The sequence below is a fragment of the Typopeltis vanoorti genome, chromosome 10 (genome assembly GCF_054136105.1).
Source record: "Typopeltis vanoorti isolate ZY-2024b chromosome 10, IOZ_Tvanoo_1.0, whole genome shotgun sequence".
In the NCBI taxonomy this organism is placed as follows: domain Eukaryota; kingdom Metazoa; phylum Arthropoda; class Arachnida; order Uropygi; family Thelyphonidae; genus Typopeltis; species Typopeltis vanoorti.
The window spans coordinates 6,205,433-6,229,131 of NC_143558.1; the positions used below are offsets into that span (position 1 = coordinate 6,205,433).

General features: G+C 37.4%; 1 protein-coding gene across 2 annotated transcripts in view; it reads left to right on the plus strand.

Moving 5' to 3' along the window:
* The first annotated feature begins 1,665 nt into the window (after positions 1–1,665).
* PolG1 (DNA polymerase gamma, catalytic subunit tam) overlaps positions 1,666–23,699 on the plus strand; it is a 359,824-nt gene continuing 337,790 nt past the window's right edge. For both annotated transcript variants that reach the window (XM_090399500.1, XM_090399502.1), the window contains exons 1-2: positions 1,666–1,961; positions 11,516–11,829. In XM_090399500.1, the coding sequence (XP_090255626.1) occupies positions 1,686–1,961; positions 11,516–11,829 (590 nt within the window). In that variant the 5' untranslated portion in view covers positions 1,666–1,685. The remainder of the gene's footprint in view (positions 1,962–11,515; positions 11,830–23,699) is intronic.

Consider the following 23,699-nt stretch of genomic DNA (forward strand, 5'->3'; position numbering starts at 1 on the left):
GCGACTGGTAGGCTGTATGCCACTAGACCCAAGAGTTGGGTATCGTTTATAGACGAGTCACGATTTGCTCTACAAAGCAATACAAGGGTGTTCTGGAGAGTACCAGGAACAAGTATTATCATTCTAATATCCACGAGAGGGAAACATTTGTAGAGTTAGGGTGATGGTCTGAGGAGGTATCTCGTTTGTTGGACGAACCGATCTGTATGTGCTTCCTAACGGAAACATGAATGCTGCAACTTCCTGGAGCCCTATGTTCACCCATATGTGGATGCGGTAGGGGAGACCTTTATCCTACAAGATAATAATGTTCGTCCTCATCAAGCGGAGCTTGTTGACTAATATCTTTAAGAAGAGACTATCATACGCTTGGACTGCTAGCTAAGTGTCTTGATTTTAATCATACCGAGCATGTCTGGAATGCTCTTAGGTAGACGTATTGCTATCTGAACTCCATCCCTGAGAGACTATGAAGTAGCATTGTGAGCATTGATTTTCTCCGAGGGGCACGGGATTACCAGGTATTTATTCAGGCATTTTGAAAATCTTATTTTGACCTCTTGTTTTTACCCATTGTCTTCGTGTATGTCCACTTCTTTCTGAATTAAATTATTTATTTGCAATTTTTATGGATGTTTTTTTCACATCTCATATTGTACCGTTTTTCACCGAATTGCTTAAAATTTTATCGTACAGTTTTTGAGTTATCGTGAGTTATTTTTCCTCTTTGTTCTTTAATTTATGAAAAAAAAAATCAGCTAACGCCTTTTTAGTCTCGTATACGGGGAGTAGGCGAGGCCATTTAACCCTATCTAACTTTTTGGAGACTGAGTGGGCAGTTCAATCTCCACTCGTACCAATCAGAGATAGATGGCCCAAGGCAATCACTAATTAAGCAGTACGCAGTGAAGAGAGACGGCTCAAATGTGCCGCCATCTCGTGGTCCCTAACCCTAACACAATATATTTAATGTCTGAAATAATGTGGGTTCTACGGTCGATTTTCTTGAGTTTACTGGAGGAAAAACCCGCTTGCCCGTGCCAGAGATCGACCAACTCGGGAACCGGTCGAAAAAGGCTTAGAAAAAATTTCCTCTAGTCGGCGACTAGACTCGAAACTAAGTCTTCCTTCGTGCGGCCAAGCGCCGTGGTATGCAAACGCCACATCTACTGAGCTACACAGGCTATAATAATTTACGGAAAGCAGTGCATATTCGTGACCGGTACTTATTTCTATATACTTGTGTGTCTACGATCGATTTTGCTAAGTCGAGGGAAGAAATTTCAAATTATAAAGGATAATCCTCTCTTCCCTTTGCGAAAATACCACGAGAATAACCTTAATTAAATGAAACCTGTTGGCTCTTTATATTTAAGTAACAAGAATAACCATTTTAAAAAGCTTCAGTCTTAGTGAGATCAATTAGGCAATACTTGTTCTGCAGAGAAATTAAAGACACTAAATTCTAAAAACAATTTAAAAACTAAAGAGAAATAAAGTTTTATCACTGTTTATGAGGAATAATGAAACAAAAGTTTCTTATTAAAATTGTATATTTTAATTGCATCAGAAAATAGGCGCTTCGTGGTGGTGCTCGTGCCGTTGTAAGCGGGAATTTGAGAAGTTAGTGTCCAAGTCCTAATTTTACACCAGTGTCGAAATGTATAAAGTTTGGTACCCATAAAATGCTAACTGTAATTAAATTAATTGCAAAAGGTAATCCTCTGCAGAAGTTTCCTAAACACGAGCCTGGTTTTTTAAAATGCCATTCTATAAGTGAAAAAGCAAATTTAAAATGCGAACCTGTGAGTGAAAATGAAACCCGTTTTAATGCAATTGATGTACAGATGTTATCATCGAATCTACATCGACAGATATTTGGTGATGCGAACACAGAAATTAAATCTGATGGTATAAATATGTGTATAGAACATTTGAAGGAACATAAGTTATGGAATAAGGTATGTGCGCGTGCTTTGTTTATTGAAGCATTTTAAAGCATATGTAAACTTCTTGAAATATTGGTAGGGAAAGGGTGTAATCGTACCTTTGGTAGTTTACCTGAAATGCTGTTTCCCGGAGAGCATTACATATCACCGCTTAAATCAGTTTTGACGATATCACGTTTCTCTTTTGAAAATATATGTTAACAATTGTTCGAAAATTCATAAAATAATTTTGCGGGAAACAAAATTTGAGATTTGAGTTGACTCATCAACGTGATTTACCGATGAGAGCGAAAGTTGCGATACAACATGGTCTTCTTGCAGAATTAGGTTCTTTGAGGAGTACATTTTCGTCAACACACCAGTATCTAAACATTCTCCAGCTTCTACGTTATTTTGTTATCCTACTGAGGTGCATGTATTTGGATAGCTACCATCAACAAAATCACGTGACACATTACACGATTATCGAAGTGGCGTCAGTCACTTAACGATGCAACAGGGCGATAAGAAATCACAAGCGATATGGAAAGGACAAGTTTTTTTTAAAAAAAAGACAACACAACAACTGATACAAAACGCATAATCAAATAAAATTAATAAAATAGAAATAATAAATACAGTATAATAATAATATAAAGTAAACATGCAAGAGTAAGTATTATTCATAACACCAACACACTCTTACACTGAAAAAAAAGGGGAACAAACACAGCAAACAGTTCAAGGTATTTGTTTGGTGCTGAGCAAGGTGAACTGTCAAGAGAACAGAGCAGAAAATACCCAAAAGGTAGAAGAAAGTAAGTGCTGCAAATAAATGTAATACCAATGACATTAAGAGAAATCTCAAACATTAACAGAAAGAAGTTTTAGATTTATGACTGAAGCAACTGAAGTAATGGAGCAGTGTATTATGTCTGTAAATTATGTATGTTCTTTTAGCTAGTTTTCCTGATGAAAAACTCAAGATTTGGGGTGGGGTGGGGGATCTGCTACCTTCAAATGAGACTGCTTAACTTGCATTCACGTTAAAAGTACTGATAAAGTTTTTTCATGTCCTAGATATGATTCAAACCCAGGTCTACAGAAAAAAGAAGACAAAAATGAATACCAAAAAATGAAGAAATGTCACTAGTGCAATCATTGTCATCAATGATAGTAGTAATGGTGACAAAAATGAAAATAAAAATATCTTGGGTTACTGAGGTCAGAAAGGATAAAGATAAGTTTCTCAAACTGTTATTTGCATATAATTTATTATTTTAATTTACAGTAGATAAATAAAATTACGAACATAATAAACATAGCATATAAAATACTGAACATATCGCAATAATACAAAATATATATCTTATAAAATAAAAAAAAATTACTGAAAATGCCTACCAACATTGCATCAAACACCTATGGCCCTCAAAAAGTTAACCTGATCTTTAGAAGTCAGAAAGATCGACCAATCAGGAAACCCTTTCAGGAATACCAAAAATACTAAAACAATACACACTGCTGAATTTCTGTTCTGGACATGTATTACTAGTCATTACTAATACCCTGTTTCATCAGAAAGATGTACACAAATTTGCAATGATTAGTAGTACATGTCCAGAACAGAAATCCAGTAAATGGACAATTTCTGTGCAGAAATTACCCATTTACTAATAAGAAAAGCTAGAGAGAGAGAGAGAGGTAGAGAGGCATCCACAAGAACATGATTAACTTGTCTTAATTTATAGTAAACAGGCAATTTCTGCACAGAACACTGGGATGTACAGAGGTGCCCAGATAGTATCGAACAACAACCTTTTAAGAACACATTGCTTTTGAAGCTTAGAAAATACGCTAAAATGTCTGCTACTGGCACTATTAATGTTGAAGCATTGAGCAATTCTGAGACTGTCAGAATTTACAAGGACAAGTTGTTTAGATGTTATGAAAGAGCTAGCCTATCATGTAACTGGTCAGTCTGTTTTTGGGGGAGAGAGAGAGAGAACTAAAACAAAATTACTTGAGCAGTGAGGTAAGTAATTCAGTTAGCTATATATATATATACATTTATCCCACACATAAGAGGTACATGAATCTATAGCACATAAGTACTACTTATGAGGTGCTGATGAGGGTTGAGAAAGAAGAAACCTAATGGCATTCTTTTTTAAAGAGCTGTAGGTTGAAATTGGGAAACACATCATGAGGAACCTGCTTCTCTCCTTCCTCATTTATTCCATCTATCTCTGACAGAGATAGATGGAATAAATGAGGAAGAGGAGAAGCAGGTTCAATGAGTTTGCAGTTGTACTGAAAAGGGATGTTTGAAAGCAGCTGTTCTTGTTTTAACTGGCCTAATAGCAAGTGGAGGAATGATGCTTGCCAATTCACTGGAGCAGTGACCAGTGCAAGTACCTGTAGAAGAGACACAGAGCTGAAACATTGCATCTGTGAGATAGAGGTTGAAGTGAGCCTGTGAGGGAAGGGTCATCTATGAGCTGAAATGTGCTTCTCTGGACAGCATCAAGAATTTTTAAGGAGGTTTTAAGTGCACCACCCCAAATGTGTACACACATTTGGGATGGTAAAAAGGATGGGCAGATTTGGGATTTATATAAGGTTTATATTAGCTTGGTGGGTGTAAAATACCTTCTTCAGCAGAAAAGAATGCCTAGTTTTTTAAAAGCTAAGGAAGCTATTGATGTGATGTATTTGTGCCAAGAGTGGTTGGAAGTAAACATCAGTCCAGGGGGGGGGGGTTCATCCTGTCTGGTGATGTATTACTGAAAATGAGGGAAGGTGAGCTGAGATCCGTTTTGCAAGAGAAAAGGTAGGACCGCATTTTGGTGGCTTTGAAGGTGGCTAGGTTATCCTTACCCCACTGAAGGATGATATGAAGATTAGTGTTTAAGGCACTGGTTGTAGATGATCTTGATGTAAGAGATGTCTGGGAACTACGTGGTTTGTGAAAGAGTAGGATGAGTGGAGAGTGCTGTTGTCGGCAAATCTATGGATAGGATTTGTAGGCCAGAGTAACACTCAATATTGAGAATAAACTAAGGTATAGGAAAATTAATTTTCATAATTGAAAATAGATAAAATCTCCTGGTTTAATAGAATTGCAGAGAATGAAGCTAGAGATAATAATTGCAAAGGACTATGTGAAGTTATTAATAAGTTATGTAGGAAGAAAGAGAATGCACCGAAGTCATTAAAACTACGAATACAGTTGATGTATTCGTAGTTTTAATAACTGTTTTCTAGTTTTAATGACTTTTAATGATATTGGCAAGATGGGCAGAGCATTCTGATGATTAAACAGTATTAAGTCTTGTGACCAAATGGTCCTTTTAGATCCTGATCGACTTCACCAGAAGTATAATAGTGCTCATTTTTATGAAAGGAGATTGATTGTATGGTATGTGTGAATTACAGGGGATTTGTTTATTGCCTATTCCAGATGGGCCTTCTGCATTGTTATGCTGAACAGGATAAAGGACCTCATTGATGAGCAACTTAGAGATGATGAGTAAAATGGATTCAGAAGAAAGAAGCTATATAGACCCAATATTTTACCTTAATCAGATCCTTGAAATATGTTTAGGATTTCTGAAGCATGCCATCACATGTTTTGTTGACTTCCAACATGCTTTTATTCAGTTGATATGCAAAATTTATAAAAAACTGTAAGATTTTATGAAATATCTGATCTTGTTAACATTATGACTGTTTTGATGAAAACAGTGACACCTGTGTTAAAGTAGATAAAGCATATAGTGAATGGTATAATATAACAACTGGAATAAGACAGGGTTATCTTTTCTGTCTAGTCTTCTAATTGATTTGGTGATGAAGACCTCAAGGGTAGGACTGTTCAAGTGGTCAAAGAATCTTAGATTATTTGACTGGATTATATTGAGGATGTGACATTGTTTACAGATAATTTTGGAGAAGTGAACTCCTTTAATTGCTGCAGTTGGGAGATGGTGGAATCATCTAGGTTTGATTATCAATATTGAGAAATCAAGGTAATGAAAACATCATCATCATCATTACCAAATTCTTGACATGTACCCTCAAGGGATGTACAGGATATGATAGTACTACATGAAAAATTTACATCATTACTAACTTCCTATCTACAATTTTCCTCCAAATCAGTCTGTTACTTGTCAAGACTCCAACATTATCAGATCTTATATTTCTATCATCTAAGGCACTTTGTACCGTATTAATCCATTTACATCTTGGTCTTCCTCTGGGTCGTTTTCCTGCCGACCTGGCGGAGAACACTTGTTTTGCTAATCTTTTCTCGCCTATTCTGTTTAAGTGACCATACCACCTGAGATTAGCTCTGTTAATGCATTCCTGGATGCTGACAATGTTAAGTTCTTTCCTAATATCCTCGTGTTTAATATGATATTGCCATTGATGCGATCTGTTGATGCCTCTAATCTTTCTCAGGACTCTCATATCTGCAGTCTATAGTCTTTGGTTAAATGCTTTACTTCTGACCCAGCTGTCAGATCCATAAGTTAAAACTGGTTTGAACACCGAGAATCAACATGGATTTGTGAAAGGATGCTCTTGTTTTAGCAATATGCTAGCCTTTTATAATAAAGTTACAAGAACATTAGATGAGGGAAAGGCATATACTGCAATTTTCTTAGACTTGGCGAAGGCATTTGATGCAGCAAAATGTAAGGTCTTGAGGTTTGGGAAACATCGATGGGATGCTGCATACTCTATGGGAGGAGTTATACTGCAGGAAGTAGGTGAGACAAGAGATCTGGGGTTGATGATTGATAGAAACCTGAAGTTTAGGGGACATATTGCAAAGGTGGTGAAGGTAACATAGAGGATTGCTGCTATTATGAGAAGGACACTGACCTGCAGAGATAAGAGGGTTATCATCCCGTTGTATAAGTCTCTGATCAGACCACACTTGGACTATTGTTCTCAGATTTGGTCCCCAGGATTTGAAGGGGGATAAATTAACTGTGGAAAGGATACAAAGACGGATGACAAAGATGGTTTCAGGACTGTACAAGGATAGTTATGAGGATTGGCTGAGAGAATGTCGAATGCAGAGTTTGGTGGATAGAAGAGGGAGAGGTGATATGATTGAGACTTTTAAACTGTTGAGAGGTGTTACAGGGTTGACACTGGGGAGTTCTTTCGCTTGGTTGAACAGCGGGAAGGAGTGATGACAAGAGGCCATCCCTGGAAGTTACGAAAGGAAACTGTGAGCAAGAGGGTAAGGAGTGGTTTCTTTGTGTGGAGGGTGGTTGAGCCGTGGAATGCATTGCCTGATGGAGTGGTGGGAGCGAGAACGGTCAGTGAGTTTAAAGAGTGGTATGATAGACTTTGTGTTTCTCAGGGGGGGGGACCTCCCCTCGATGAGTCTTGACAGACTTTATGTCTTAGGAAGGACCTCCCTTGATGAGTCTTTTGACTCCTTGGAGGCCTGAATAATAATAATAATAATAATTTAGTGTTCCGACTAATTTCTCTCTTATTCCATATGAATTTATTCAATTGACTTCCTAATATACCAGCTTTGTTGATTCTGTTGTCTATTTCCATATTTAATTTACCATCTTCACTAAAAATCATGCCTAAGTAGCTGAAATGTTGTTCCACAGGTTCTCCATTCATAATGCAGTTGACATTTTCAATGTTTCTGCCTATTTTCATTGTCTTTATTCTTCTTATTGCTGACCTTCATGCCATATCTATTACAACAGTTATTCAATTTAGTCAGGGAATCTTGCAGACTTGTAGCAGATTTATTTAGAAGTATAAAAAATCGTCTGCATAAAGCAAAGAGCTGACATTAACATCTCCAATTTTGATATCATGTTTAATACCACTTTCCTTCATAATATGATCCATATAGATAATGAATAACAGAGGGGATAATGTACATCCATGTATCACACCAGATTTAACATTAAACCATCTTTCTGTACTTCCTTCAATCCTAACTGCTGGTTTACAACTCAAATAAAAACTAAGTATTGCTTGGTATAATGCCCCATTGACACCATATAATAACTGTAGCGTATTGAATAGCTTCTCTCTTGGCACCTTGTTATATGCCTTTTCCAGATCGACAAAACTTAAATACAGATCTCTGTTATATTCCCATGATTTCTCGCATATTTGTTGTAAAGTGAAGATCTGATCCTGACAGCCTCTATTTGGCCTGAATCCAGCTTGTTCTTCACCAAGCTTTTCTTCCACAATTCTTCTCAACCATTTCTCAAGTATACTAGCATAAATCTTACCAGGAACACTCAGTAGGGAAATATCTCTGTAATTCTGACATTCATTTTATTTCCCATTTTATATATGGGTACTATGAGAGCTCTACTCCAATCATCGGGAATTCATCCCTCTGTCCACACCTTCCGAACTATGCAGTGCAGCCTCTATAAGACTTTTATACCACCATACTTAAGCATTTCTGGTCGAATATCATCTACTCCTGCTGCCTTTCCACATTTCAGGCCTTTGATTTTCTACTTCAAGTGTGGATATCAATTCTTGACTGCATCCCTGTCGAGTGTTTTTTACCGCTGTGCTATCACTGCTTGTTTCATTTAGCAATTTTTTAAGTAATTACTCCATACTTCAAGGATATCTTTTTCTCCTGTTTTCATGTCACCTTTATCATCTCTAATTCCTTTTACGGCACTCTTTCCTCCATTTCTGAACTTCTTCAACAACCTCCAGAATATTTTGCCACTTCTTGATATTTATTTTCTATGTTCTTGCCAAAGTCCTCCCATGACTTGTTTAGCTAGTTTTACACAGTGTTTAGCTTTCTTAGAGTTGTCTTTGTATTCTCTAAGAGCACAAGCTGACTTATTTGCCAGGAACTTTTGTTATGCTTTCTTCTTTTCCTTCACTGCCTCTTTTACTTCCTGTGTCCAACATGGAGTTCTGATTTTTCTATCCTTGCAGACAACCTCACCACAAGCCTCTCTGACTGAATCATTCAGGGTTTTCTTCAATATTTGCCACTGAATCTCCAAGGTTTGGTTCCTGTTCTCAAACTCTTTCATTTTTTCTTCAATAATCTTTGTGTATTTTAGTCTACAGTTCACATCTGAGAGCTGCTTAACTTTTATTTGCTTTAAAACTTTCTTACATGTTAGTCTTTTCAATATGAAATTCAATTTTATCCTGCTCAAGACTAAATAGTGATCACTTCCAATTTCAAATCCTCTGTACACTCTAGTGTCCTTCATCAGGGAGAAAACATCACTATCAACAATAACATAGTCAATGATACTTTTCTTATTCCTTGCCTCTTCTCTCCATGTGAATTTGTGCACATTTTTATGTTGGAACATGGTGTTAGTAATAACCAGTCCATGTCCTGAGCAGAAATCCGACAAGTATTTGCTATTATTATTAGCTTTGCTCTTTTCTCCAAATTTTCCTAAAATATTTTTGTATGTCTGACAATCACTTCCTACTCTGCTATTTAGATCCCCAACAAAGACCAACTTTTTCTTTTTCATTGTGTCAGTAGCTTTTTTTAGAGCTTCAAAAAATTCTTCCACTTCTACCTTAGTAGAACCTTCTGTGGGACCATAGGCACAAGTAAGTCTCATTGTCCAGTTTCCCATTCTGATATTTGCTATCACTCTACTTGAGACTGCCTGCCATTGAAGAAGATTAGCCTCATATTTAGTGTTGAATACTATGGCTACTCCTTCTTTTCCTTAATTGTCATTGCCTGAATATAACATTTTGTATTTATTGCTCAGAAAGATCTCACCAGTTTTTGTCTTTTTTGTTTCAGTCACCCCTATTATGTCGATCTGGTACTTATCTAATTCCTCAGCTAGCACCATTTCTTTGCCATTCAGGCTTCTTATGTTGATAGTACCGATCTTCAACAGTAGTGATATTGAGTTGGGGTGTGTTTTCAGATTTGTTCCAGTAGCTGACTTTTCGCTGTTCGCCCTGGTTCCCTGGCGAAAACAACGGGGCCTTGTTTAACCGAGGAATGCCCCAGCCAGCATGAAATTTTGTCATGTTGTACCATCATTTTGTATTATCGTTTAAGCCAATTAAGAATACAATTTGGTTGGCTAAATTCCAAATTGCCAACCCATCCTCATTCGGTTAGTATCCAGATAGATACCCAATAGGGTGCACTACGAGAAGGTGAGGATTGGACATTAGGTCAGAAGCCCTGGTCAGTTCTCCGCATTCCTTTAAAGACTATGTGGAGGTCTCCTCTCAGTTATGCAGTGTAACCCTTAAGCACCCCAATAATGAAAACAGGTGATAAAAATGAATTTTCTGTTTTTATTAAAGAATGTTGTATAGAGTCAGTCTTTCACTTCAGTTAACTCGGTAGCTGTGTAACTTGGTAACTGATATTGGTGAGGAGTGAAATGGGTAGGAGATTGGAAATGGCTTCTGAAGTTTTCAGAAATTAATGGAAAGTTTAGAAAGCATAATAGTGGCAAGAACAAAACTTAAAAATTACAATAAGCTGGTTTGCTATGTTTTTCATTATGGAAGTTGAAATATGGATATTATGTGAGGCTTGATGCTTTTGATCAGTGATGTTTATGGAGTATCTTGAGTGAAATGGTTTGATTTTGTGAATAAAGATATATCATAGAGATGGTGATCCACCTCTTAGTACTATCCTGTGTGAGGAAATTTTGCAATAGCTCAGACATGTCATTGTCAGAAGGCATGACCTTCAGTTGATCCAGAAGGTGTTAAGAAAAGAGGGAAATTCCTAATGAGATGGATTGACATTCTCAACAAGACCTTAATAGAATTGTCTTACAGCAGCATGAATTAGCAGTGGATGTTCAGGACAGACATGTCTGCTGTTCAGTCTAGTCAGAACTCTGAAACCATTGGTTGTTTGAGGAACTTCTATGTATGTGTATGTATTATTGTCATTCTTTGTCTTGGGAATCTGGCAGTTCATGATTCATTCTAACCACTCGGTTCTCTATAAAACTGCTGGCCCATTCCTTTATATATAATCATCAAGCCTTAGTTTAAGTGTCTTGAGCCCTTCTGTTTCCATTATCTGCTCTTGCCTTGTATTTTATTGTTTTGCTGTGTGGACTGTAAGAAAATCAGTAAAAATTCCTGTCAATTTCCTCACTCATCTGCATTCACTTGATCATATTCTATGTGTTCTAGTTAAAAATTAATTGAAATTTATTTAGTAGTTTCACTTAACTATTAAATATTCGAACCAAATCTTTCTCTTTTTTGCTACTGGATTCAACTCTTTAACAGTCAGTGAATCCATGTTTATGCATGCAAAACTTGCCATAAGTCAAACACTATCCCATTATGTGCATTTTACAGTATTTGTATATAGTGACTTTTACTTGTTATAGCCAGAATAAATGTTTCATGCCTAAATAATTTCCATTCTTCTCTTATTTTAATAAAATGTTTTAAACTTTATCCATACATTTAACTGGTCATCTTAGAGTGAATTCCAAGATGACATTTCGAATGTTATTAGATTTGTTTTATTTACAGAGTTTAAATATAATGTAACTTTAATATTTTGATTTCTGCAGGACATACCAAAATTACCTGATGTGAATCTTTTGATACCTCATTTGTTTGGTAAAGATATAGGAGAACACTTTTACTATATTGGGTTAAGGTTTTCTTTACCATACAGAAAACTTTTGGATAAATTGATTTCTCTTAAGATACCTGATATACCTAAACAGTGGAAGTTCAGATCAGGATGGACGCGCTATTCTGCAGATGGTAAAGATGATGTAGTTGATTATCCCTTGGAACATTCATTAGTGTTGGATGTAGAAGTTTGTGTTCAAGAAGGAAATTATCCAACACTAGCAACAGCTGTGTCTAATAAAGCTTGGTAATTGTTTATTATTTTTACACTTTTTATAATTATTAAACATTCACACATGTGCAACAATGTGTGTGCATGCGTGCACACACACACACACACACACACACACACACACACACACACACACACACACACACACACACACACACACACACACACACACACAGTAGATGCTGCTTATTGTGATCACTTTTGGGACAGTCGCTTTTCGATAACAATAACTGGCTGATAACATTAAGCAAAGGAAATAAACAATTGCACCATTTATTTCAATTTATTGTTATGAACATTATTTCATTTAATTTATTGTCATAAACAACTTTTTAATAAGCAACAACATAAAATTTATTTTAAAAACTTATCTAGTGTCGTGTCTTTGAATATAGTAGTTCATGAATAAATTACTCATACTCATAATACCTTTCGATTGGTTGGAGGAACTTCTAAAAATTTGTTCTTCTATATTTGTATTAGGTTCACTCTCTTCTATTAGTTTAAAGTTCTCATTGGAAGCAGCTTGACATATTTCCGACACTGTCATTGTAGCCACCACTTCAACGTTGTTATAACCAGTTTTCAAAGTCTTCTTTTGACATACTGTCTGGGGGGTTTTATCAAAAATTTCATTTGTAAGATATTCAAATACTTTGGAAGAAGGAGTTTCAGAGTTTGTCTTAAAAAATCTGCCTTTTTTGGAAGCAGTTTTCAATAGTTTTCTCAGAGACTTACTTCCATGACATTGCTACCAAATGCAATGCATCAAGAAGGGAAATCTTTTTTGCAGTTGCACTTTTATATAATCAAGTTCAGCTATAATTCTCGCACAAACTTCCCTGCTATAATGAGCTTTAAAATCTCGTATGATGCCTTTGTCACATGGTTGAATTAATGATGTGCCTTTGTTGCATCGAACATGAAGAATGGTTCGTTTAAGTGAATCCTTTTTAGGAAGTAATGCTGTGGCATTGGCATGAGCCTCTGCCATTACCAATGCAGCAATTTGCTGTGGCAGTTCGTTCATGATTGTTGCATGTTGCCATATTTGACTAATCAATTGCAATGCTTCCGACCTTGCAGCTTGATGTTGAAAGTTTATTTTTCACTTGGTTAGAGTATAATAAATTTAGTTTAATCCTTTATCCAAGTGTGAGCAAACAAACTTTGTGCCTGAAAGTATCTTCAGGACTGGGGTAAGGTAGTCTAACCAAGTGAAAAATAAACTTTCAATGACTTCTCCATTACTTCCACCTTGGTATCACCACCTCTGGGTCTGGCTCCCACTGATGAGATCTCAATAAAGGTCAAAACCGGTGTGGGCAGTGGCCCTTCCCTTAATGCATAGCATTATACATGTCCTCAAGGAGATGTGCTTTGCATTATGGGAGATACTAAGACAAGTGATGAGAGCTTGGTCCACCTTTACCACAAGTCGCCTCAGTCCTGAAGATACTTCAGGCAGTAACTTTGTTTGCTTGCACTTGGATAAAGGATTAAACTAAGTTTATTATTGTATAGGATTGTTGATGATAAAATTAAATATTACAAGCAAATATAAATAAATTAATAAATATATTTATGTATCAACAAAAATTGGGAGTGCTGCAGTTCCCAGTGCATATGCACGAGCTGCCCTGGAACTTATAAATAATAAATATGAATTGTAAATTGAAATAATACATATGAACTATGAATTATTAATTTATATTTATAAATTACAAATATAGGGCAGAACAATATTTCAGTACAAAACCGCATCTGCTAAAAGAATGATAGCTGTAGTGATGAAGCTACTTATTTTGTATTTTTTAGCAATGTCAACTACAAAATGTTGTAGTTGATATTGGCCATAATACCAAACCTTACTAATCACTGTATGATAAATTCATGAGTAAAATAATCCCTTAGGATTCATATATATGTAGAACCTCTCACTGATGTTTTCTACAACAATGTTCCCTAACAGAATAATAAATAATAAATGCAAGGAGGAGACTCTGTAGCTCAGCTCTATAGACAAAGCCATCACGCAAACCAGCTCCGTGAACATATATCTACCGACATAAGTAGATAAGTACCACCAAGCTATATTATCACTATATTATTGCTGTAGTTCTTCAAATTAATAAAACAGACTTCCAGGATTTGGTGGGATCAGATCTAAGTTTATCAATCAAGTGAAAGATCGTGGGCCTTAACTCCCTGTTTTTACAGTACTACGTATTATTTTTTATTAGACTCAAAGATATTAAACAACACATGTCTAACCTACAAGCAATCATACTTAAATTATTGAATAAAATATTTGATAAGTGTCTATATGTATAATGATAAAATAAGTGCATGAGCTATCTTCACCCTTCTTCCTTCTGGTAGCCAATTGTATGGTAAAACCAGCAGCCTTTCATACTTCTTGATTAGAATTTGTACAGAAGTTGTATTAATAAAAGTTTTTGTTTTTATGTAAAATACGGTTTTTTTTTTTTTTTTTTTTTTTGCTCGACGATGTGAGCCCTTTGTTAAAATTTCCATAGATCATCACTGCATACAATGCTATTCTCATGTCATTCACCATCTTTGCTTTCATTCTATTGTTTTGTACTCTTTTATTTGTTTCCACTTAACGTCTAATATCACCCTGCATATATTGCTCTTGTCGTTTTTTTTTATTACTATTATTACTATTATTACGGGCAACTCCAGGGAGTCATTGGACTCATCGAGGGAGGCCCCAAATCATATTCATCACAACTATTTGACATTCATACAGTATCTATCATACCTCGCTTTAAACTCATTCACTGTCACAGCATCCACCACAGACTCAGGGAGCGCATTCCACTCATTCACTACTCTAAAAGTAAAGAACCCAGCTCTAACACCTTTACTAACCACACTTTTGCCCAGTTTCCATGGATGTCCCCTAGTCCTCCCACAACCAGCCCTGTTCTCAAAAATATCTTCTGAATTAATTTTATAGAAACCCTTCAGTAATTTGAATGTCTCAATCATATCTCCCCTCCTCCGCCTATCAACCAATTTTTGCAACCCACAAATCCTCAACCTGTTCTCATACGGTTCATTCCACAGACCTGCTATCATCTTGGTCACTCGCCTCTGGATCCTCTCCACCTCCTCCCCATCAAGAAGAAACCTAGGTGACCAAATCTGAGCACAGTAGTCTAGATGGGGTCTTATCAAGGCTCGATACAGAGGAACAATAACCTGCTTGTCTCTGCTTGTCAACGTATTCTTCAGCAACCAAGTGATTTGATGAGCTGTTTTGGTCACTTTTGCAATGTGTCCCCTAAATTTCAATTCCTTATCTACCAACACTCCTAAATCTTGTGCCTCATCAATTTCCTGGAGCACGGTTCCACCAATGCAGTAAACTGCCGCAAATCTTTTCACCCCAAAATGCATAACCTTACATTTTGTCACATTAAACTGACATCCATTCTCCTTAGCCCAGACCTCCAATCTATCCAAATCATCCTGCAAAATTTTGACGTCATCTGCATTCACTATTGCCCTACCCAACTTCGCATCATCCGCAAACAAATGAACTGTTCCTCTCAGATCATTTCTTATATCATTTATGAACAAATTAAACAGCAGTGGTCCAAGAACAGATCCTTGTGGCACACCACTAGTCACAGGCCGTCTTGTGGACTCTACTCCCGAGTAAACCACTCTCTGATATCTCTCCGTCAACCACCCTCCTATCCATCTCACCAACCCTATGTCCATTCCCATATGCTGCAATTTACTGATTAGAATTCCATGTGGAATCCTGTCAAAGGCCTTAGCAAGGTCCAGTAGAATCACCGTAAACCCATTACCCTTATCCAGTTCAGCCGTCACTGTGTTATAATACGTGAGCAAGTTACTGAGGCATGACCTACCCTTCACAAAACCATGCTGTCCCCGATACAGTATCACATTTTCTTCTATCCAATCTTGTATTTTCCTCTTGACTATTTTCTCTAAGACCTTGACAATGATTCCTGATATGCTAATCGGTCGGTAATTTTCCACAGCAGTCTTGGAACCACCTTTATGCAGTGGAACTATTTTCCCCTCTTTCCACCCGCTCGGGACTAACCCAGACCCGAGACTCAAATTAAACAAAATGGTCACGGGTACTGACAATTCTTTACCTGCTTCTCGTACAACACGAGCTGGTATACCATCCAATCCCACAGATGTATTGACATTGAGGTTATGCAATAGACTACTCACCTCCACTTCATTAACCACAATTCCCATATAATCTACTGGTTTATTCGTTTCTGCAATGTCACCACCTGGATGATATACTTTTGCAAAGTGCTCACTCAGTAACTCAACTATCTCAACTGATTCAGTTACCTCCCTACCATCGGCATTCTTTAAAATCAATCTGCCATGTACATTTTTCCTTTTACTTGCTACATATCTAAAAAACTGTTTAGGATTCTCTTTAGCCTGCATGGCCAATGTTCTTTCGTAATCCTTTTTTGCTTTTCTTACCACACTCGTCACCATTCTGGCCTGCGCTTTATACCGTTCATGTGCCTGCCGGTCACCCTTCTCCTTAAATTCCCTCCATAGTTGTTTCTTTTTTTGCAACTCAAGCTTAACGGTGTTATTCATCCATTTAACCCCTACTTGATTTATTATTCGGACTCTAGTTATACAGTCAGCCATTGCTTCATGCAAGCACTTCTTAACTACCTCCCATGCACTATCAACTTCTAGTCCTTGCAGTTGTACATGCCATGGCACTGAACCAATCAAACTCCTAAGCTTGTCATACTTTCAAGCCCGATAATTCCACATGTACCCTGTCTTAATTGAAAATTCCACACCCTCAGCCACTTCCCAAGTCAAGACCCTATGATCACTCTCACCGACTGGTGGCAATGTGGTCATATTTGTTACAGCCAAATCCTCAGATGTAATTACTAGGTCAAGCACTCTCTGACCCCTAGTATTTTCCATTACATGCTGTCGCAGATAGTTATCCCTTAATAACCGCATAAAATCCAGTTCCTTCCTCCCGTGTGTCCTCTCCTCACTCCAATCAATGCAACCATAGTTGAAATCTCCCATAATAATCACCCTCCTTCCACCCATTTCTTCTATTTGCTTGTGCATACTGTCACCACCATCTTTTCCATCACCTGGTCTATAGCAGCACCCAATTGTATATTTAGTTCTGCTAGCGACAATCTCACACCAAATGGCCTCAAATGTGCTCTTTTCTCTATCCTGCAATTCATCTTCTATTCTCCTTGGCTGGAGCTCATCAGCTATCATCAACAATACTCCTCCCCCCATTTTATTCTCTCTGTCATTCCTGAACACACTATACCCATCACATTCAATCCCACTAGTTATATCATTTACAGTCAGCCATGTTTCACTAATACCTATAACCTGTGGTCTGGAAGTGCCAACCATGGCCAAAAACTCTTCCTTCTTGTTCCTAATACTCCTAGTATTAGTGTACATGAATTTAAGATCCCCATTAGCCCCAACCCTACCTTGATACCTTATATTAACTATCCCACTCAGATTTGTTGTCCTTATTTGCTCTGTCATATTATATTCATTCTTACATTCAACTGCCTCCATAAGGACTGTATCTCTACTCCCCCCCCCCTAACAAATCTAGTTTTCCTGAATTTGCACATCCACTACATTCAGCAACACTTTCTCAAGTCTTCTTACACCGTAACCATTCAAATGCAAGCCATCCATCTTATATAGATCCTTTCGCCCATCAAACTCACTCCACACATCCACAAATTCCACACCACTCGTCATACATAACCCACGCATAAAGTCATTTGCAATTATAGCCCTCCTTTTAAACATTTCACTGTCATACCGTGCAAAAGACTAATCATTCTAACTCTCTCACTCTTTTCTTTTGCTACCTCAAACAGTTCATTCAGGTCTTCTATCATTTCCATTTTATCTCCTTTCAGATCATTCGTACCTGCCACAACAATCATTTCTTTCACCCTTTCCTTTTGCTCTCTTTGAACAACTCGTTTTGAACAACTCTTTCTTCAAACTTTGCATTCTGGCAATGTCTCTCTCTGTTGCTCCTGTAGTCTTGTTGTCCCTCATTCTACTGCACCTCTCTTTTGTTTCTTCCCTACTTCCTTTTGCTTCCATATCACTTACTTTCATTTCTTCATTCTGGCATTCTTTCATTCTCTCAGTCTCACTGGCTTTTGTTCCATTTACATTTCCTTCATTTACACTAACTATGATTCCTTCAGACTTTTTTGCATCCACTGAAAACTCGTAGTCTAACATAGTATCACGCTTACTAAAAATCCATGCCTTCTCTTGTTTCATGTTCAGTCTCTCCAAAAACACCTTTCACATTTTACCAGACATAAATGTTTTACTCATGACATTGAACCAGTTTTGAAAAGTCTACATTGTTAGCATCATTTGATCCTTGCACTAAATGGTGAGAAGACCTTGTGCATACTGTCATTGTTTTTCGCTCAAAGCAAGGTTCAAAAATTCATTAAGAAAAGTCGAATAACAATTTCACAAAGCCAACAATCACACATGTATGCTAAGTTATCAGAATTATTGAACAATATTATATTAATAATTAAACAATATTATAATTAAAATGCAAGCAATATTACCAGCTATTACCCAAAATTACACTTATCTTTTTTGGAGCCCTTTACCAATGACAACTACATATCTGCTCTCTAGCAGCTGAATTTCTTACTAATGAATATTCTTGCAATCCCTCTGTTTCTTTCTACATTAGCCTACACTACTTTACGAAACTTTCCAAATTTTTTAAGTACTGCAGAAATACGGATTACTCTGTTTACATTACAGCCATTAAGAGTAAATATCAAAGAAGAGCCAAGGTCCTTCTTTGATATTTACTGTTAAGCACTGACTGCTGTTCACTTATGAAAAATGCATTTCTCTGAAACAGAATTGCTTTGGTATTGAATGAAGATTTTTGTCATTTTAAGATTTTTGCCTGATCTCCAATGAGAACCAACAGTTTGAAACAGCTGCCAGGTCAGTGAAACCTTAATCAAAAGAACTAATAAAAAGTTGAATATACAGATGCCTCGGCAGTGCTCATGTCTTTTAAGTAGTGCAAGCTAAGGCAACTATGATGCCAAAGATTGCATTCTCATAAGTTCTCCAGTCAGTTTTTGAAACTTTCAAAGTTTCTATAATATATATTTATGTATGTATTCATTCATTTATGTAATGTGGGTGGAGAAGTGGAGACTGAGCAGGTATATGTGGTAAGTGGTGATAAAGATGATTTGGTAGATGTAGTGGGGAAATCACAACCAAGGTATGGCTTGGATAGGACTGGCTGTAGACCTAAAAATGAACTGCTGTGTTTGTTCACAAATGCCAGAAGTATCAGAAATAAAGGGGATGAAATGGTTTCAGTGATTGAGTTGATTCGCACCCAAATCATTGGAATAAGTGAAACATGGTTGAATGAAGATGATATCATAATGGGAACAGAAATGGAAGGATACAGTATTTTTCATGAGGATAGAAAGGGCAGGAAGGGAGGGAGAGTGCTGCTGATGATAGCAGGGGAATTAAGTCCACATAAGGTAGACATGAAAGGGGAAATAGTGGCAATGGTTATGAGGCAGTGTGGTGTAATGTGGAGGTTGAGAGGAAGACATATTTAGTTGGATGTTGCTATAGGCCTGGGAATGTGGAAGGTGGTGATGAAGAAATGTATAAACAACTTGGATTAGTGAACATAGGAAGGGTAATTATTATGGGTGGTTTTAATTATGGTGGTATAGATTGGAATGAAGAGATAGCATTTGGGAATAAGGAAAATCAATTTTTTGAGTTCTTGAGAGATAACTATCTCAGGCAGCACGTAAAGAAGGGCACGCGAGGATCAAAAGTCTAGATCTCATCATTTCATCAGAGGAAGTAATTGTTAGAGGGGTTTCACATTTTCCTCCAGTTGGTGAAAGTGATCATGAAGTAATCACCTGTGTTGTGGCTAGTCATATGCAGACTTTTGCAGGGAAAGGATACATGTGGAATTATAAGGCTGGTTCCATGTTATAGCTTGGAGCTATAACATGGAACGAGGAGTTGAGTGGTAAGGAAATAAATGCTGCATGGGAACTTACAAAGAAATACATAACAGCATCAATGTACGAATGTATCCCAAAGGCCAAAAAGGCTGAATAATGTAGGTGTAAAAGGGATGAATGTGGAGCTAAGCATGAAATCTGGGAAAAGCAAGTACTTTGGAGGAAGGTACAAGATGAATAATGACAATAATCGGTCACATGAAGAATATAAAAAACAAGCCAGGAGAGTGACTCAGTTAGTAAGGAAAACAAAAGTAGAGTATGAGCAGAAATTGGTAAATCAGGCAAAGAAAGGCCCTAGAGAGTTTTTTAGATATGTGGCAAGTAGAAGGAAGAATGATCATGGTAAGATGAAGTTAAGGGATGAAAGTGGTAGAATGGTAACTGCTGCAGAAGACATTGTTTAGGTATTCAGTGATCAATTCATAAGGGTGTTTCATCCTGATCAGGGTGGAATCATGAGGGACTTAGGTGTAGAGGACATAGGAGAGGATGGCTTAATTGTGAGTGAGCAGGAGGTATTTGAGGAAATAAATAAACTTGATGTCAATAAGGCGATAGGATTTGATGACATATCACCATGCATCTTAAGGGAATGTTCCAGGGAACTAGCAGTAGCATTGGCATGCCTGTTTAATAAGAGTCTTACAACAGCACAGGTTCAAAGAGAGTGGAAGGAGGGTAAAATTGTTCCACTGCATAAAGGTGGTGATAAGGCTGTAGCTTCAAATTATAGGCCGGTCTGTATATCTGGAGTTGTGGTGAAGGTCCTGGAAAAATTGGTGAGAAGTAGGATACAGAAATGGGTTGATAGCATCAATATTGTCTGTGGTTATCAGCATGGGTTTGTTAAGAGGAGATCATGTTTCACTAACTTACTTATGTACTATAACAAGGTGACATACCTTGGACAGTGGAGATGCATATACAGTGGTGTACTTAGATTTTTCAAAAGCTTTTGATAGACTGCCACATGACAAGCTCTTAAATAAATTGAAAGAGATGGGATTGGATAACAGACTTCTGTGTTGGATCAGTGACTGGCTGTCAGATAGGTATCAGAAAGTTGTATATGGGGGGTGCAGTATCAAGGAAGACAAAAGTCACCAGCGGTCAGTTTTGGAGCCATTGTTGTTCACTTTGTATGTTAATGATATTGGGTTGGGTTTAACTAGTGATATCCAGTTATTTGCAGATAATGCAAAATCCAGAAGATCAATGCAGTCAAGCGGATGTTAATGCCTTACAAGAGAACTTGAATCGATTCCATGAATGGCAGGTCAATGGAACTGTCAGTTCAATGTTGCCAATTGTTTTGAGATTTGGTAAGCAACGATGGGATGCAAAGTATACACTTGGCGGGGAAACTTTAAAGGAAGGAGAGGAGATGAGAGATCTAGGAGTGATTGTGGACAAGGACCTGAAATTCATGTGGGACCACATTGCACAAGTTCTGAAGACATCACATCAAATAATGGCAATGATGTGGAGAATCCTGACATGCAGAACTAGAGAGGTTATGATTCCATTGTATAAGGCCTTGATCAGGCCTCATATGGATTATTGTGCACAAATTTGTTGCTGGGTTTTCATGGTGATGAGGATATGTTAGAAAGGGTCCAGAGAAGATTCACAAAGGTAGTCAGTAGTCTTTGGAATGTGGAGTTTGAGGACAGATTGTGAGAATGTAATTGCAGAGTCTCGTGAATAGGAGGAAGAGCAGATATGATTGAGACATATAAGCTGGTCAGGGGTTGTTATCGGATAGACATGGGAGAGGGGGGAGTAGAACAAGAGGCCATTACTGGAAATTACTGGAAAGGAGGGTGTGAACAGAGGAGTGAGGAGAAGGTTCTTTACATGGAGGGTGGTTGGTGATTAAACTAAATTTGGATAAAGGATTAAACTAAATTTATTATAGTCTAACCAAGTGGAAAAAACTTCCCACATCTTTCTCTAAATCCAGAGTAATTTAATAATAAGGTGAAATACCTTTTGTCAACTTGTGTAGGTAAATATGACTTCTCCATTATTCAAGTGTGAGCAAACAAAGTTTGCGCCTGAAAGTATCTTCAGGACTGGGGTAAGGTAGTACAACACCAGCAACTCGTTGCAAAGGTGGAGCAAGCTTACATCACTCCTATCTCAGTATCTCCCATAATGCAAAACACATCTCCTTGCGGATATGTATAATGTTATGCATTAAGGGAAGGGCCACTACCCAGACTAGTTTCGACCTTTATTGAGGTCTCTTCAGTGGGAGCCAGGCCCAGATGTGGAGATACCAGGCAGAAGCAATAGCAAGGTCATCTCTAAGAGTTACCAAAAGGTGTGCCACCTTTTTTTATTAAATTACTCTGGATTTAGAGAAAGATGTTGAAAGTTTATTTTTCACTTGGTTAGACTATAATAAATTTAGTTTAATCCTTTATCCAAGTGTGAGCAAACAAAGTTTGTGCCTGAAAGTATCTTCAGGACTGGGGTAAGGTAGTCTAGCCAAGTGAAAAATAAACTTTCAATGATTTCTCCATTACTTCCACCTTGGTATCACCACCTCTGGGTCTGGCTCCCACTGATGAGATCTCAATAAAGGTCAAAACCGGTGTGGGCAGTGGCCCTTCCCTTAATGCATAGCATTATACATGTCCTCAAGGAGATGTGCTTTGCATTATGGGAGATACTAAGACAAGTGATGAGAGCTTGGTCCACCTTTACCACAAGTTGCCTCAGTCCTGAAGATACCTCAGGCAGTAACTTTGTTTGCTTGCACTTGGATAAAAGATTAAACTAAATTTATTATAGTCTAACCAAGTGGAAAAAACTTCCATCTTTCTCTAAATCCAGAGTAATTTAATAAGGTGTGACACCTTTTGGCAACTCGTATAGGTAAATTTGACTTCTTCATTACTTCCACCTTAGTATCACCACCTCTGGTGATACTAAAGTAAAAGTGAGTCTGGCTCCCACTGACGAGACCTCAATAAAGGTTGAAACCCGGTCTGGATAGTTGCCCTTCCCTTAATGCACAGCATTTTACATGTCTGCAAGGAGATGTGCTTTGCATTATGGGAGATACTAAGATAAGTGATGAGAGCTTAAGTTCATAATTTATTATTATTATTATTTTGTGTCACCTCCAGGGAGTCCTAGGACTCATTGAGGGACGGCACCTTCTCTACAAATCTCTGTCTCCACCACTCAGTTCACCATCTACTGCCCACCACCACTAGTATTTCCACTGGCAATCTCAAATATCCATGCTCACAGCGAAATAAACTGAGCTGGACGTGATTCGAACACACAACCTTCTGATCTGGAGTCAGACGCGCTACCATTGCGTCATTAGCCCTTTGCTATTTAAATTTTTAAATATTTAAATAACTCACTGATGGCATTGCTATAGGCAATAAAACATTGAGTGTTTATATCTATTAAGAAATAGTGTTTTTAAGTAGGGGTTATTAATCACCATAAATCTTCCATTGTACCTGTTTTCCCCCTTTATAGGTGCAAGTTCCAAAAGTTTGTTGAATTGTTTGAATTTCTTCTTTATCTTGAATAAAGACAACAAACAAATTAATATCAGACATGTCTATCTCTAATTGATGACATGATGACAACCTAATATGCTCTGAAATTTTAGTTTTATTTTTAAATCGAAAGCATATATTTCTTCACAGTGTCATTAATTCAGTTATTCACACTGCAGATAAATAAGTCTCTTCACAGTATGTTAAACAACGGTTTGTATTT